We start from the raw sequence: 17,307 nt of genomic DNA on the forward strand, positions 1-17,307 counted from the left end.
TAATGAAAGAAATTGCCAAGTGAACACGTTTTCTAAAGGGCTTGCACATACGTTGATAATTAGATACAACTTGGGATTAATAAAATAATGTGAATTTAAGTAAATATATAAAGTAATTCATAACAATGAAGAGTGATCTGGTCCTTGTTAGCTTACAACTACGCATGTTGTAATGAGTTTTTTTTTTAATATATAGTAGGTTTTGTATTCCCTTTTTTTAATACATGGTAGGTTTTACATACCCCAGTAAATGAAATTTCAATGTGAATGTTGAATGTTCAATGATGTGCATGTTTAAATCTTTAAAGTCTAAATCATAAATATTTTATTTTCTTGTTTAATGTTGGAAAATATACAAATTCATATATATTATAATTTATAAAATATAATATATATAAAAATTATAATGTACCCCCGACGAACTCACGCACCCTGTTTCAAAAAGTGACATACCCATCCCCGTCTCTGACCCATGTTTCCTGGCAACATAGATATTAACTTTGCACTAAGGTACAGATATGTGGAATCTATGGGATATAGGTAAAACATAAAAGTAGAAGACTATTAAGGTGCCAGATTCTTGACCAAATATAAAGCACAAGCATTCACATGTGCCAGAATGCATGACAGAGAAGTAATTTTCAATGTAGGGTGATATTTGATGCTAGACTAAGGCAGAGACTGTTTATTAAAAAATGCATGTATGATTTTTTCTAAAAGCAATATCATTTCTGGATGCATTTTGGTGAAGAGCAAAAGATCCCTTGTTCATGAAACATGACTGGATGAACTAATAAGAATAGCATCCAATCATCTAGGATTGGTGATGGATGAGCTCAGTGGAAAATGTCATGGGTTCTTAAGCTGTATTGTATGGGTACAAGTCCTTAATCCCTAGGATTAGTTTGGAAATGTTCGTTTTTGCTCAGCTTTAACCTACTTCGTTCGTAAATCATATTTTTTTTATTCCATGGATCTTTACATGCTTCTTGTCAGAGATATCCTGCTTTACTGAATAAATAAATGAGTTTTTGTCAGTTATTTTTCTTTATAATGGTCTTGATGCATTTTGAAATCGAAATCCAATTGACAACAAAAATTATGATACTTTGACTGGCATCAAAATATAGAAAATATATATTAGCATTCTATCATTTTTCTATTTTTAGTTTTTACATTGCACCTGCAAGAAACAATACAAAAATTTTATGCCAGAAACATGCAGGTCAGACGGATCAGAATGGTAGGAAACTTACCAGCTTCTTTTGCAGCAACAGCTTCCTGCAGTACATCTGTTGCAAATAGAACTTGGGATGGTTCATCTACACCAAGTGATTGGCATATCTCTGAGTAACTGCGTGATACTCTTTTGTTTCTATAAATAACAGAACAACCAATATGACTTATGAGTAAGAATAAGCCATTTACAAGATCATTTCTAGAAATATACAAGATTTCAATTTGTTATTGGAAAACAATTATTGGCCATGCATCTAACTGTTTTCCTATAAGCTTGGATGAAGGAGAATAGTTAGAACTGTCTTCCTACCCAATAGTGGTGTCAAAGAACCCGCATAGATATTTCCTCAAGTCTCCATACTTGGTATATCCAAAAATTAGCCGTTGAGCCTCCCTACTTCCACTGGAGTAAATATAGACCTGCAGAACGTAAACCCAATGTTATAAAAAAGGGAGGTGCATCACGAACAACTGAGAATTCACCTTAATACAATTTAGAATTTTGATATGTTGTTCCATAGTTCCTCAATCATTTTTCAGTTCTGCTGAATTGTCTCTAAATTGTACATTTTGAAACTTACTAACTGGTTTTTCTGGCCTCTGAGGTGGTATATGATGAAGACACAAAACTTCAACAAGAGATCAATAATTCATTTTCCCCAAATATTCACAACAACTATACCAGATATAAAATAAAGTGAAGACAACTTCAGCGTTAACTTTCTGTAGACATTTGGAGCAGACATGGATGGAGATTTAATAGGTATGAGGTCAATATAACAAAAGCTAAGTTCCATATCATGGTTGAAAATACACCTAGTCTTCTGAGTACTCCTAGGTCAGACTCAGCTCTGCCCTGTTTCCAAGCTGAGTTAAATCAGCCCCATGTTTAACTCTCTGCTGGTGAGTCAAAATAGCCAGTACAAAGTCATTCCCGCGCGTAACTCTATGGGTTATTTGTTTCTGGATGAGTCCAACTCAAAGGAAGATGGACTAACTTGCCAACATCAAATATAAAAGTCAAAAAGGAAGAGAAAAACCATCATTTTGAACAATTTCCGCTGTTGACTTTTGCCAAGCCCAGGTCAAACTCTTGCACTCCTGCCTCACTGAGCCTTTTGCAAAGCCAAGTTTTTCAATGTTATTAAATATGCAGGCCAATAAGGATCAGTCAGTTTTTTACATCAAAATTCATCAATTTTGCTTCTTGCAACAATGGTTGCATGGCAAACCTATGCATACAATTTCTTGTGTACAAAGTTACAAACAATGCTCCTGCTAAACAGAGAAGCACCTTGCTGTCTTTTATACCCCCTCACTTCTAGGGGTAACTAGAGGAGATTTTTCATGAATGATCCACATCACAGACAGTAGTCCCAATGATGACATCCAGAATTCTCCACAGACAGATGCCCATAGAGGCCTCTCACATCATGCTCAGCTCACTAATTTGATGATGTTGGTGTCTGATACACATGAATAAATTTGTCCATTACTTCATAGTAAGTGTTTACTTCATTGTGTTTTGTTGAATGGTGTTGTCATTGATGTCAAACAGCTAATGAACGCTCTTATATTTGTCTGAATTACATCAAGTTGGAAGCTCCACTGCTGGATGGTTGAAAACCCTAGTTCTAGGTTTGGGTTCCCTGGAATAAGGACATAACCTACTCTTGTTAAGAATTTTTTAAGAAGTTAATCATTGATTTTGTCCTAGAGATCCTCATCAATGGACTCTCCTCGTCAAGCCGATACCAGTGGCATGTGGCATGCCCCGAGAGGCCTCCCAGTTTGGCAGATATCCGCATTTAAAGTTGAAGACCCCAGTCAATGGATCAAAACCTGACAGGGAGTTAATGTGGCTTGGCAAGATCATCAAGTCAAAAGGTCAAAGGAAAATGGAATAAAGAAAGTTTAATATAAATTTAATATAAGCTTAATATAGTCAAAAGTTAAAAGAAATATTATTAAAATTATATGTCCTTTTGTCTTTTATATAGAAAGGACTGAGAATAATTTTATTAATATATCCAAATGTGGTTCATATCCTAATGTCAAAATCATATCCCGGGGCTTCAACTTTTTAAATATTCAAAATAGGATTTTTTTCCTCCTCAAAAACATTAAGTCGGTTCCTTAATCCATGGCTTCAAAAGACTATATAAAGACATCATTCCTAATCTTCTAAAGCAGTATGAAATGAATATCATTTTGAGTAATTGCTAGTTCCGAAATTTCACTTCAGACTCATGGAGCATCGTATATCAGACAAGAGATCTTTGGATTGGAGTTTCGCTTTTCGAAAGGATCAAGGGTTCATTCCTTTTATTTTTCTCTTGATACGGCACGGTTGCAAAGTCATTCAGCTCTCTTTCTCAAGTGAATCGAACTCCATATTTCTTGAAAAGGACTTTTGTGCACTTTGGCCTCCTTGTTGGTATCATCCCATGACCCCCTTTTTCCTCCTAAAACATATCATTTGCCCATTTCTTTTTATCATATATCCCTTAGAATCCTTGAAAAATGATTAGTTAATAGTCCTATAGTTATTAAAATGCATTGAAATTGATTTAGGAGTTTTATGTTAAAGAATTAGAAGTTTTTGGTGAAATGGTTGCAGGGAGTTCCAACATCCTGTAATTAGCTCATTGTTTGACATGTGGCACAACAGCTAGGCTAGAGCGAAAGGCATGGATGAAAAGTAGAATGTCCAAGCATGGACGAATACCTATCCTACAGCAGAATCGACCCTCCTACATGCGCGGTCAACACAGGTCAAAGCATGGCACACTGGCGACAAAGGCAGCAACAGCAGCGCATTCTAATTTGATTTAGTTTTTGTTCTTTTTGAAATCAGTTTAGGATGGAAACATTTTGAAAATCTCGATGTAGTAAAAGCGGCAACAGCCATATTCTGAATGTACATTCATTTTCGAAATGACATGGTTGTAAATAGACATATGTAAATACAGTCCGGGTAATGAATGATGGTTAATCGTTGTATCATTCTGAAACAGAGTTTTTGAACTTAATACTAAGAATCCAGTTACAGTCACGACCCTTGTCTTGTGCGTTGATTTGATAGCCGGTTGAATACAGTCCAGTATACCTCTGGAACGCGGACGGGCCCTGCGTTAAACTGGTATACTGTCCTTTTCGTTTTATTCGCACTTAGGGTATCATATGGTTTGCACAGTAGTTACGATTGGTTTTCAATTTCAATAGCTCTTGATTTCAATTGAATGTATGTGGTTTGCGTTTGTGGTAATACTTGAACAGTCATCGCTGAGATCTTGAAGCACGTCCTGTAAGGGATTCGATCCCTGTGTTGTCTTTTAAAAGCAATGTCATGAACCTTGTTTTCATTTCAAAATCCATTTATGATCTCTGTATATTTTTTGGAAGCTGGGTGTTTGCTGAACAAGGGTTTTATGTGTGATGTCTCTGTAAGGAGATCAAAATCTTGGTTTGCAGTGATACACAGTGTTTAGGTTCAGTGTTTAATTTGGTAAATGCATTTAATGATAGTATTGTAATCAGGTATATTAGCAGAGTGACCTGAGTGTTTGGATGATAGGTAACATACCCCAATCTTCCGTAAAGAAGTCCTGTGACCTACATCATAACCACTTAGCCAACAATCCTTTATGTCTATATACTTTAGACGCATGCCTCTAAGCTTACGCATCCTGGTCGATAATAAATATAGTCTAGTCTAGTACCCTAGCTAGAACACTACACTCCTTTTGGATTATGGGATTCGCTTGGGTATAGGCCTGTTTCAGACCATCATAGGACCTCGCCCCTTGTACAACAGACATCAGTCCTTTATTTCAGGACAACGAGAGACTAAGCAAGGTCCGAGGCCTAATTCTGAAGCAGCAAAGGACCTGTAATGTCATGATTACCCATGCAGAATTAAAATTCATAAACCTGGTGACCTTATACAGTGACCATTGATTGCTTGAATTGCGGCCTACTTCACAATGATTGTCTTTATGATATCTCTCCAGACATGAGTGTGCACTGTGGACAAATACTTGTTTCAATGTTTCAAAATCAATCTAGACAAGCCGACCTAGTATAAACACCACATTATTATACTTGACAATTTTAGAGTAAGAGAACAGAAGTATTACATACAGTAATACAACCTAATGTGAAACACAGTCGGAAGACAATAGAAGACATTAAAGCAGTATGTCAAATTGCCATTCACAGGTCTCCATAGTTGCAGAAGTATAAAAGGTCTCCTTATAGCAGAACAGTCTCACTCTTGGACCTTGGTCAAAGACATCCTTAAAGAAGTCTAGAGAGTCAAAAGTAGGGATTCATTAATACATGGTTATTAGATGGTAAAAATAATGTAATCACAGTTATCTTATGCTGGAAGCCTGTGACAGAAGGAGCTCATATTATCTTGATAGAGTTCATGTTATAAATGTGCATGTGAAGATATTGTTCCTATATACCTTGTATACTGATGTTGAGCAGACTTATTATGGCATTCATATGATAAAGAGATGTGGTATGACTTGGCACTGGTAGGGTGTCTACTTGTGAAGCCAAGGCTGACTTTGAGTCTTCACTGTATTTAAGACTGTTCAAAGCCACCTACAGCAGTGTGTGAAGACAATAGTGTTTGTGAGATTGTTCCAGTGAACAATAATGTTATATGTAACAGTGACTTGACTTGACAGCTAGGCTTGTGACATATGACAGTGATCTTGCACTATGATACACATGATTGAGATCAACCCTTGACGTATGACAGTGACACGTGACCTATAGTATGTAGACATTCTAGATAACTTGCATGATTGTTCCAGGAATGATTTGAGAAGTATTGGTTAGCTATTACAGTGAGGCATGATTTCTACGACAGTGTTATTGTGACTTGACATGAATTGATGATCGTACAGCATCTATGGTTTGATCTGTAGTGGATTGAGCAGTGGTTATATTTGGCATTTTGATGACAGGGCACTTAGCAGATCTTGTCCTGACATACAGTCTGTGCAGTGCTTTGAATTGACAGTATGATTGAGCAGAGGCAGGTTTTGTCAATAGTGTTTGAAGTACGATAGTGCAGCGGTCAGTTTGAGTTGTGTTGAGCAGTGTGGCTGCCAAGACTTATCAGTGATATATATACCAAGTAGGGCAACATAACCTTCATTACAGTTTCTTTATATTGATTCAGAGCACAGGGAGATGCAGTCTGAAAATTGTGAAACGTGGTCCGCTCGTCAGGGTGGCAGGGTGGTGCCATCCACATTTCAAATCTTTGGTTTGAGTACATAAATTGTTCCTAAGTCTCTAATCCAAGTGGTATTGAAATAACTTGTTTCATTTGTGCATCTAAGTGGTGGTGATCTAGATGCATTTAAGCAATGTTCCACCAAGTCTTTGGGACGAGGAGGCGAGGGAGCGAGGATACACAAGAGCAGCCTATGCAAAAGCTCCCTGCCAATTTTTAGGCAACGTGGGGGGATGTCGAGGTTTTAAAACCTTATAAATATAAAATATATATCATTGAAATTTTAATATTTATAATGTAAATGTCTTTATCATTATATAATATATATAATATAACACTTACATCATGAAGGATAAATGATAAATCGATGAATCATATAACTGAAACAAATTTAAAACGAAAAGCATGATATCATATAATCATACATCATACATGTAAGTTTGTAATTGTATAGTGTAACTATTAAGTTACTAACAATGTACAATGAAAATAAAATTATAAATGTTTAAAGTTTTAAAGTTTAAACCATATTGATGTTCCAATTATGAACATTGAATACTGAATATTGAAATAAAATTATAAAAGTCAAGTCTGATACATCAAGAGTCAATTTTATAGAGTCAAGGCTCAAGCCTAATATATCATGATTCATTTATCAAGATTCAAAATAAACTGAAGTTTGAAACAAAAAAGAAAATAAGTTAATAACATAAGAACATATCAAAAGATAAATGAGCATAATTACTCAAGGTAATGCCACGCTAGTCTTTGCATCCAACTGTTGCATGACTAAATCAGGATCAACCATGTCACCATCTGAATCAAAATCACTTGCATTCTCAAACATGCTAAGTGGCACACCAACCAACCCTATCTGTGTCTCATCAAGGCTCTCCTCCATATCCACTTGTGCATCATCCTCTGGATCAACATCTCATCGTGTTGTTGGTCCCTTCAAATACTCAAGTGTCTTTAAAAAAATTGTTTCATTAAAAAAAATTGAATTTTGTCCAAGGAAACGACTCTCGACGACCCCTTACAACCCCAAATGACCCCCTTTTGAGAATTTGACCCCAAAATTAGAGGAAACGACCCCCTCCGAGTTTCCTCGCGTACCCTGATTTTTGGGAGCGTGGGGAAACGACCCCCTAGTCGTCCCTAAGTCCCTGAAGAGCGAGGGAGCTAGGAAAATCAACCCCCAGGTGGGGGGACGCGACCCTATGGAACACTGCATTCAAGTGTTCTTAACTTGAAAATTGATAAATCATATTGTGTTTAGGAATATTGATTAAGAACACTTGCTACCTTATTCAGTGTTTTTAAAACCGGAACCGGTGACCGGACCGGTCCACCTAATGAACCGGTTTACCGACCGGAACCGGTCTAACCGGGACTGGTTTGGTCTAAACGAACCGGTTTTAAAAAAATACATTAAATAATTAATTTTTAATGAAACAAAACTATTTTTAAGATGTAAAACCATGATTCCAAGCCAATACAGACAAAATATGCAAAGTTTGCTCATTTATATACCATGCAAAGGTGATTATATCAAAATGGCACCGAGTGCAATACATATCAAAATGGCACCGAGTGCAATACATATCATCGACAAGTCCATCACCAACAAGAAACAGTTATGTCTCCAGCTATGGAAGATCAACAGACAAAATCACAAAGTAATCCAGCAAATATTACAACAACAAAAGTTGTTGGGATACTTCCGACCAAAGAAAATGAATAGATAGCATACCTGGCAGAACAAATAAATAAACAGCAAAAAGAAACCAGTAGAGCTCTAGCTAGTGATGTGACTACAGAGGGAACTGTTCTACAAATTGATGCAGCAACAGAGGATAAAGGTATGGGATATGAAAACAGTAACAAGAGAAATGTGGAAAAAACAGAAAGCACAGTTGATGATAAGCAACAGTTGACCTTGTCTCCTGCTTTGGAAGAGCAACATAAAAAAATGCAGTCAGCTCCATTTATCAATGAAGTAAAAGATGGAGAGATGCTTCATACAAGGAACAATGCCTGGGAAGCAGACCCAACAATTACTTCAGGTGAACTGCACAAAGTCCTGGATCCAATAGCAACTGATGCAACAAAAGAGGTAGATGTTACAGCATTAAATACAGCAGCACAAGGGCAATGCATGGATATTCAAAGTATTAAGATCAGGAAAGCAGAAGAGACAGCAAGTATATATGATGAAAAAAAGCAGGACCCTCTAGAAGACAAGGGTAAAGACCCATATCCAGCACCACCTGCCAGTGCAGTAACATCAAACGCTAATATTCCAATGATGGATAGAACAAATGCCACACTCCAAACAGGAGAACATCACAAACTATCATGTACAACTACAACAATAAAAAAAGACATTCAGGCTGACAATGTTGCAGCAGAGGCTGTACTAGATGTGGAAATTGAATGCAAGGATATTAAAGTTGACCAGAATAATAAAAATATAGATGTTGATGAGCAACTAAATGTGTCATCTCCATCATTGAAAGAGAAATATGAGGAATCCGACATAGCTCAACCTACTATTTTAGCACTAGCAGTCATTAAGACTTTTAATGCAAAGGATGATACAGTGGAATTAAAACAAATAAGACTACAGGAAGAACTTCATAAAGAATTCAATAGGACTTCTGTCATTGATGCAACAGCGGAGGCTACTAATGAAGAAAGAGGGGATGCAAAAGTTGTTGAACTTGAAAGCAGTGGTGTTCAAGAGCTAAAAGAGCCAGAGAGCAGAAGCATTGATGGGATGCTTCCAACAGTTAGCATGCAGACAACAGAGCTGACAATAACAACAGATGAAAAGAACAAAGAATCCAGTAGTTCTCCAGATGCGAATGTGGAAACAGAGGAAGATCCTTTACTCATTAATATAGCAAGAGAGACTAAAGGCTCAGAACATGGAAGGAATAATGGGGAAAATGCAGAAAGGACACAAAGCACAAGTGCTGAGCAACAATCAAACTTGTCTCCGGCTTTAGAAGAGCAACATGAAGAGTCACAGAGTCTGTGCCTAAAACCGGCCGGTTTAGGACAAAACCGGCCGGTTTGTTACAAACCGGCCGGTTTTGTCCTAAACCGGCCGGTTTTTACCAGTTAGGTCAAAAAATCGGGCAAGTGATGGGTTAAACCGGGTTTTTAGGCCGGTTCCGACCGGCCAGCTAGCTAACCGGCCGGTTTGACCGGTTACCGGTTTTTCAAAACGGTTTTTAAAACTATGATTTAGACTAGGCATATAATTAAAAATAACCAAGATCATTGCATCACACATAGACCCTAGGACTTGCATATCATATAGGCTAGTCGATCATTTAAGCAGCGGGTGTCCATCCGGTTACTTGGCATTAATTTAGATTAAGCAAGAATTATGACTCCATAAGGCACTGGTCTCATACTTGAAAAATCTAATCTAATCATTAATCTTGCTAAAATTCTACCAAGTAGCTAGGCCACTCATCTATGTCTCCCAAACAAGTTGGTTTCCAACCTGTTTTCCTTCGTCTCATTCCATAGGGACTAGCCCCCATAGCCTGTTGTTGGAAGAAACCTAGAACAGAGTGGGTGGGGATGAGAGTGACAACACTCGCTCTAAGCATTGTCGTGGTGCCTATACAATCCGAGCAACAACAATGCCAAATGAGGTTTGAAGTCTCTCATATTTATACAAGTCGTTGAGAGTGATGTGATATGATTCTTGGGCTTCATGATCCTACATGATGATGTGGCCAACCTTGACAATTTGCACATGTGTGGGCATAAATTCAAAAACACATTTTTTCTTATCCAAATTTAATGATCTTTAGGTCAATTTTGGTCCTCTCGAAAAGAGGAATTCAATGCAATAATCATCTCCATCAAATGAGCTATCCAAAGTGAAATTTGGCCCTAGATGCCAATATTAACACTCCCTCTCAACTAGGGAGTGTGAAAATTCGGAAACCCGTATCCTATTGCAGCAATTGGAAATGATTCTCCTAATTGTTAACAATTTATTTATTGTTTGCTACAGCTAATACTAAATCAATCATACTACAACCTACACAAATAAATTGCGAAAGAAATAAACACTGGAAGAAATGCTAGCTTACACATAAAATAACACATTTATTTTTGGACAAAAGTCCCCGGAAAAACCCAACTTGGGAAAATCGGTGCAGCGGCTGAGGGTTTTAATATTAAGCAGCAGTGAAATAATCTGAGTGCAACTGGATGTCGAAACTGGCAATCCTACAAAGAAATAATGGCAAGAAAAATCTAGTGAGGAAATCTCCTCACTCCACAAGGAAATTCGGGGTCTGACCTCAGCTCAAATTGAGTCGTCCAAATTGGCTCTGTGCAGCTTCTGCGTCACCTTAACACAGTCACTTTTGCAGTCAATTCGAACCAGCTTCACCTCAAGCCATTTGGTTTCCTGCTGTCTGGAAAAATGTCTCTCCTGGCATCCAGAACTTCTGCCCAGCTTCTGGCACTAAAACTCGTCTTTCCCTAGCAGAATCAAAACTACCTCTAGAGGATACTACACTACTCTGCGTCAACCTCTTTGTGGCTCCTCTGCCTCTCTGCAAATTCACTCACTGGATCTGGAAAGCTTCCTCTAGCTTCAATGTCTTTTCCCCCTCTCACTGCTTCGATCTCACTAGCTCTCTCTCTGGCAACTGATTGCTACTATTCAGGAAATCGATCTGCTCATGAAATCGAACTGCTCAAGTGTCTTCTCCAAGTGCCCATTTACTTCTTCTTATAGTCCTCTATTGGGACTCTAACGGCTAAGATTAAATCTTAATCGATGGATAGGATTAACTTCAATGTTCCACCAACGTTCTGGGACGAGGGGGCGAGGGAGAGAGGATACGCGAGAGCGGCCTATGCAAAAGCTCCCCACCAATTTTTAGGAAACGCGGGGGCGCGTCAAGGTCTTAAAAACTTATAAATATAAAATATAATTTATTAATTGAGTCCACTATGACAATTGGGTTTTAGGAAACGCTGCAAAGCATGATCATTGATATGAATGTCATTATCTAATATCATATAAATTTAAAATTCTAATTTATAATCATACATCATACATTATAATTAAAGTTTAAACCATATTGATGTTCCACTTCCTACTATGAACATTGAATACTGAACAGTGAATACTGACATAAAATTATAAAAGTCAAGTCTGATGCATCATGCATCAAGAGTCAAAATTTTATAGAATTATAAATGACTAAAATCAAGTCTAATACATCAAGAGTCAAAATTTTATAGATTCAGAATAACATAAGAACATCAACATATCAAAAGATAAACGAGCATAATTTTGCTCAAGCCTCAAGGTAATGCCCTGCTAGTCTCTGCATCCAGCTGCTGCATGAATAAATCAAGATCAACCATATCACCATCTGAATCTGAATCACTAGCATTCTCAAACATGCTAAGTGGCACACCAACCAACCCCATCTGTCTCTCATCAAGTCTCTCCTCCATATCTACATGTGCATCATCCTCTAGATCAACATCCCATCGTGTTGTTGGTCCCTTCAAATACTCAGGTGTCTTCCTATGCTCAAGACATAGGGCACTGTGCACAACAACTAACTTCTCCGCTCTTTTAGAGGTAAGATTGTTCCTCTTGATAGAGTGGATGAAGCTATATGTGGACCAATTCCTCTCTGTTGCAGAGGAACTAGCAATCTGAGACAACAAACGCATAGCTAGATCTTTGAGCTCTGGAGCACCATCCCCATGCATCCTCCACCAACCAATCGGGTCATCTTGGGCTAGATCTATGCGATCTGCCCAAGCACCACTTGTGTTGAACGGGCCACTAAGAGATGCAAACTGAACAAATTGTCTTCGAAATCTTGACCCCTCCTCCTCACTGTACATCTTTGCAATTGCATCTAGGAAGCCATTCTTTACCTCTGGATCATCAATAGGAGGCACCCTCCCAGGTCTTTCAACATCCATTTTGGGTTTAATCATTAATGCATATCCTGCCATGTGCAAAGGTGTGTTCATGCGATCCCACCTACGCTGAATGATGGGTCGAATTTGGGAAGTATAGAACTCTAATGAGGGCTCCCTCCGCTGAATGGCTACCTTCACACGACCCAACACGCTATCAAAGGTCTCATAGATTTATCCAAGACTAGGAGCATCTGAATCAGTGTAATGAATGACATCCACAATAGGGCCCAAGAATGACACCAAATAAGAACAATTTTCCCACCAATCATTGTCCAACACCTAAAGCCTGACCTTCTTCCCAGTGTCTGTCTTTGATTCTGACCACCTTCCCCACTCTGAACTCACAACCAAGGATTATAGAGGTGCTTGTACTTCTATCATCCTCTCCAATAAGAGAAAATAGCTAGCATATCTAGTATCAGTGGGCTTGAGGAATTCCTTCCTTGTGTGAGCCCTATACATAGCCAAGGAGGTGTGGTGGTTGCAGATAAACATCTGCACATCTCTTGCCGTTGTCACCAAGTCTGATATCCACTGAATCTTGCCAATGTCCTTCAGTGCATTATTGAGTGCATGCACACAACAAGGAGTCCAAAAAATATGTTGATACCTGTTTTGAATCAATAACCAGACTGATCTACAAATTGTTGTTGCATCTGTCACAACCTGCACCACACTATCAGGCCCAACATCCTCTATAGCTTCTCGAAGAAGCTCAAATTGGAAAGATGCATCCTTGCACTTTCCAGAACAGTCAACAGCTTTAAGAAAGAATGGACCTTCTGAAGATGTCACTATGACGTTGATTAGTGGGCATTTTCGGATGTCAGTCCATCCATCCATAACAATAAAAAAACCAAACCTCAACCATGTTTGTCTCATTCTCTCTTTCTGCACATTAATTTTGGACACTTGTCTATCTAAAATTGTTGTTCGTAGTTTATGTTCTCCGGGTGGTACATATGAAGGCCCTATTTTTGCAATTGCCTGGACCATTTCCTTGTAATAAGGAGAACGAACAACATGGAAGGGAATTCCATTGGCAAAAAGAAATCTGCCAATTGCATCACTTGTGTCATCTCGATCTAGAATGTTGTACATCCCAGACACTGTACCACCCATTGCACAAGAACGAGATGCACTAGTAGAAACCTTTGTCTTTTTTGATGAAGCATTGGTTGGAGGAATATGTGTGGATGGATCAACATGTCTACTAGAAAACAATCCTTTTCTAGTGGCAGCCCTTTCTAGCCTCCAAAGTTGCTCTCTTTGAGCTAAATTCAGGGTCTTTGAGGGACACATATTGACTCCTTTACTTGTAATAGCCAAAATGTGTTGTTTCACCCTGGTATAGCTGCCAACAAAGTGATGCCCACAAATATTGCAGACCCAATCACGTGAGACACCACCAACTTTTGGATTCTTTTTCGACAGTCTGGTTGCATAGATTAGAAGTGGTTTTAGAGGATTAAATGTCCCATTTGCAAATTTTTCCAGCTCTCTTAGTGGGCCTCCAGAATCTACACCATGCCTATAGTGGTATCTTGCCCCCTTGTAACCGCTTTCAACTTCTTCTTGTGCGTCTTGTGGCTCACTACCACTGTAGCTATTGTCACTGTTCCCAGAAGAAGTTTGACTCTGACTCATAGTTGTAAGTTGTAAGTTGTAAGTTGTAACTTTGTAAGTTGAATGACAAATCAAAATGTAAATTGTAGCCTGTAGGTTGCAGCCTGTAATGAAAATAAAAAAAATTTAAAAACGTTACACAAGCTAGTAGCTACAGCACACACATTGAAGTTTTGAACGCTAATTTTTTTTAATTTACAAGAAAAAAATTAAAATTAATACACAGTCAAAAGTTCTAAACAATTTTTAAAAAAATAAAATTTACAAAAACAGTTTCAATTTTTTCTTTAAACACAGTCAAGACTCAAAACTGAGAAAAAACGAAAAACAAAAAAACATTAAAAAAAAAATTTGAAAAAAACGTAGCCTAAAAAATTAAAACACAGTCAACACTTCTTACATGGCTCTAAAAAACAAAAACAAAAAAATTGAAAAATTAAAAAATTGTGATATTTCTATTTTTTTAGAAATACAGTAAGTTTAAAAAAAAAATGAAAAAAAAGAAACGCAACGACAGAATTACAAAGAAAAATTAAAAATGAAAACAAAGTACAAACAGTTCTGGTACTTACCTGAGCCGCAATAGACAGCATTCAAGCAGGGCCACAGGTGACACTAGACAAAAACGGTGGACTGCTGCTTGACGGGGAGAAGTGTAGCCTGCGACGGACCGGTGGACTGTAGTCTGCTACTCGACGAGGAGTGCAGCCTGCGACGGACCGGTGGACTGCAGTCTGCTGCTCAACAGAGGTGAGTGTTGCTCACTGGAGGAACGATGCTCGACTGGAGGAATGTTGCTCACTGGTGGACTGCTGCTCGACGGAGGACGGGAGGAGTGATGAGCGAATGGTGTGAGGGTTTAAAACTTTAAAACTTAAAACCCTACGTAATTACAGTTAATTAAATTTGGTTTATAATATTATATTAAACCTTAGTTATTTTAGAATTTACGTTAAATTTTAGTTTTAAACCATTTTTTTAAATCGTGCCCCTCGTCCCCCCACGACCCCCCTCGTCCCCCCTCGACCCCCCACGACCCCCCTCGTCCCCCACGACCCCCCTCGTCCCCCCTCGACCCCCCTCGTCCCCCTCGTCCCCCCTCGACCCCCCACGACCCCCCTCGTCCACCCTTGACCCCCCACAACCCCCCACGACCCCCGTTGTCCCCCTTTTCGAAAACGACTCCTCAGGACAGGGAAACGACCCCCTGGCATGTCCCCCTGCGTACCCTGATTTTTGGGAGCGTGGGGAAACGACCCCTTCTTGTTCCCAAGTCCTCAGAGCGCAGGGGAGCTAGGAAACTAGACCCCTAAGGGTGGGGGGGCGAGCGAGTCCCCGTGGAACACTGATTAACTTGAAGTCGATCTATGTGAGTTTCTAGATCATTTACGCCTTGACTTAATTAATTATGATTAATTAACCATATTCCCAAAGTTTAGAATTAGGAAATATTTAAAATTGACTAATAATCTAATTAAGTCATTTCTAGGCGGAATTTCCAGAAATGATTTATGGGTTTTGGAGATCTCATGCATTCTAGCCTCTCCACAAAATTTCAAGGCTAGAACACATCTGATGCTACAAAAACGAACACTCCCTCTCAGCGAGGAATGTGTTCTAGAGTTGCTGCCTCCTATAGCAACCCCCTGTCTCTACATCATCTCCTGTCACACTACTGATGTCTGGTTGATGCTGCCCACCAACCATTGCGCAACTCTGATATGTGTTGCATTTGTGTTGTTGTCGACTCTGTTGAACGGTTGCCAACACTGCATCTACATTGCAACTTCCTCTCCATCTGTTGCTACTGTAACTGCAACAACTGCAACTAAGAAGTATCCTAAATACCGAATCAATTGTTATCAGTATAATGCATCTGTCGCCCGAGTCTCTGGCTGCTGCTAGTATCTACGTTGTCACAGAGGCATTTGCGTTGTTGCTGACTCTGCACTACGTTCCCCAGCATCTGGCTGCAACTAGACTCTGCATTTGTCACTCTGGCATCTGACTACATCTATTGCCACTAATCCAGCCTACTACAGAAATATTGTGGGCCCCCGTAGCAAGGTACTAATTCAAGAGGTGGTTCTCCTCAAGAATCTCGCCCATCTGTAGCACTCTGGGGCTACAACACCAAGTCACCCCACTTGACTCCTAAGGGTATGTCAGCAAACATGGCGAAGTCTTCCTCCAGCCTGGAGGAAAAACTATCAATCTCTATTGATGTGCCTGTTGGTCCCGCTTCTCCTACTTGCCCTTCTTCCTGGGAGGACACTGGGTACTGTAGTGACCAAGCTCACCACATCTGAAGCACTTGACTTTTGACAAGTATTTTTTATTCTTTCGCTGCTCCCCCTGTCCCTGACTAAGACCCTTTGATGCGAGGGCCACATTCTCCTCCTTCACCTACTTCGATCTACAGCTACTGCCACTGATGGAGTTCTTCACTAGGTACCATCTCAACTCCTCTTGCTGCAAATCATCCCACATCTTGTCCCACCTTGGCCAGGTTTCTCTGCCCAAGATACTTTGGGCAAATACCTACCACTCCTCTGAGACACTATTTAGTGCCAATCGCACTAGCTTTGTGGGTTGAGGCATTGCCCCAACAACTGACAGTTGGTCCCGGATCTCCCGAATCCTGGTGAGGAAGGGGTCTATGTGTCCCCTTTTTGCATCCCAGTGCATCTCAGCTTCTCCTCTAAGTAAATCTTTCGCTGCTCGGAAGTGTCTTGGTACAGTGTGGAAAGTGTATCCCACATCTCTTTGGTCGTTCCCTTGGCCGCTATGTGTGATACAACATGATCCTGGACACCATCTAGGATCAATCTCTTTGCCCACGCCATCTCATTTTTGTACTCCTTCAACTGATCTGCTTTCATGGGGATAACTACCACTACATCTATGAATGGTTTCAGGCCATATTCATCCAGAAGGAAGGACATCCTTGCCTTCCAGGTGACATAGTTGGAAACACCATCCAACCTGTTCTGATCTCGTATTCCAGCAGTGGCCATCTCAGAAAATGTCGAAAATATCCTCTTCCCTTCTGCTCGGCTGCTGCTAGGCTATTAGCACTCCCCTCTAGACTAAGAAAATCAACTCACAATGACTATTGATCTACAAAGGAAATCGAACTTCTTGAGACTAGAAGTTCCTTGAGAAAAATTTCCCCTCATTGTGTGCTCTTCTTCTAC

General features: G+C 39.4%; 1 protein-coding gene across 3 annotated transcripts in view; it reads right to left on the minus strand.

Annotated features, from left to right (window-relative positions):
• Positions 1 to 17,307, minus strand: part of LOC149228772 (haloacid dehalogenase-like hydrolase family protein) — a 288,935-nt gene that overhangs the window by 73,811 nt on the left and 197,817 nt on the right. For all 3 annotated transcript variants that reach the window (XM_089378360.1, XM_089378359.1, XM_089378361.1), the window contains exons 10-11: positions 1,550 to 1,659; positions 1,257 to 1,375 (exon numbers count right to left, since the gene is read on the minus strand). In XM_089378360.1, coding sequence (XP_089234486.1) covers positions 1,257 to 1,375; positions 1,550 to 1,659 — 229 coding nt within the window. The remainder of the gene's footprint in view (positions 1 to 1,256; positions 1,376 to 1,549; positions 1,660 to 17,307) is intronic.

Source organism: Pinus tabuliformis, chromosome J, assembly GCF_031772625.1.
Source record: "Pinus tabuliformis cultivar Carrire ecotype Pingquan chromosome J, CPIR1, whole genome shotgun sequence".
NCBI classification, from domain to species: domain Eukaryota; kingdom Viridiplantae; phylum Streptophyta; class Pinopsida; order Pinales; family Pinaceae; genus Pinus; species Pinus tabuliformis.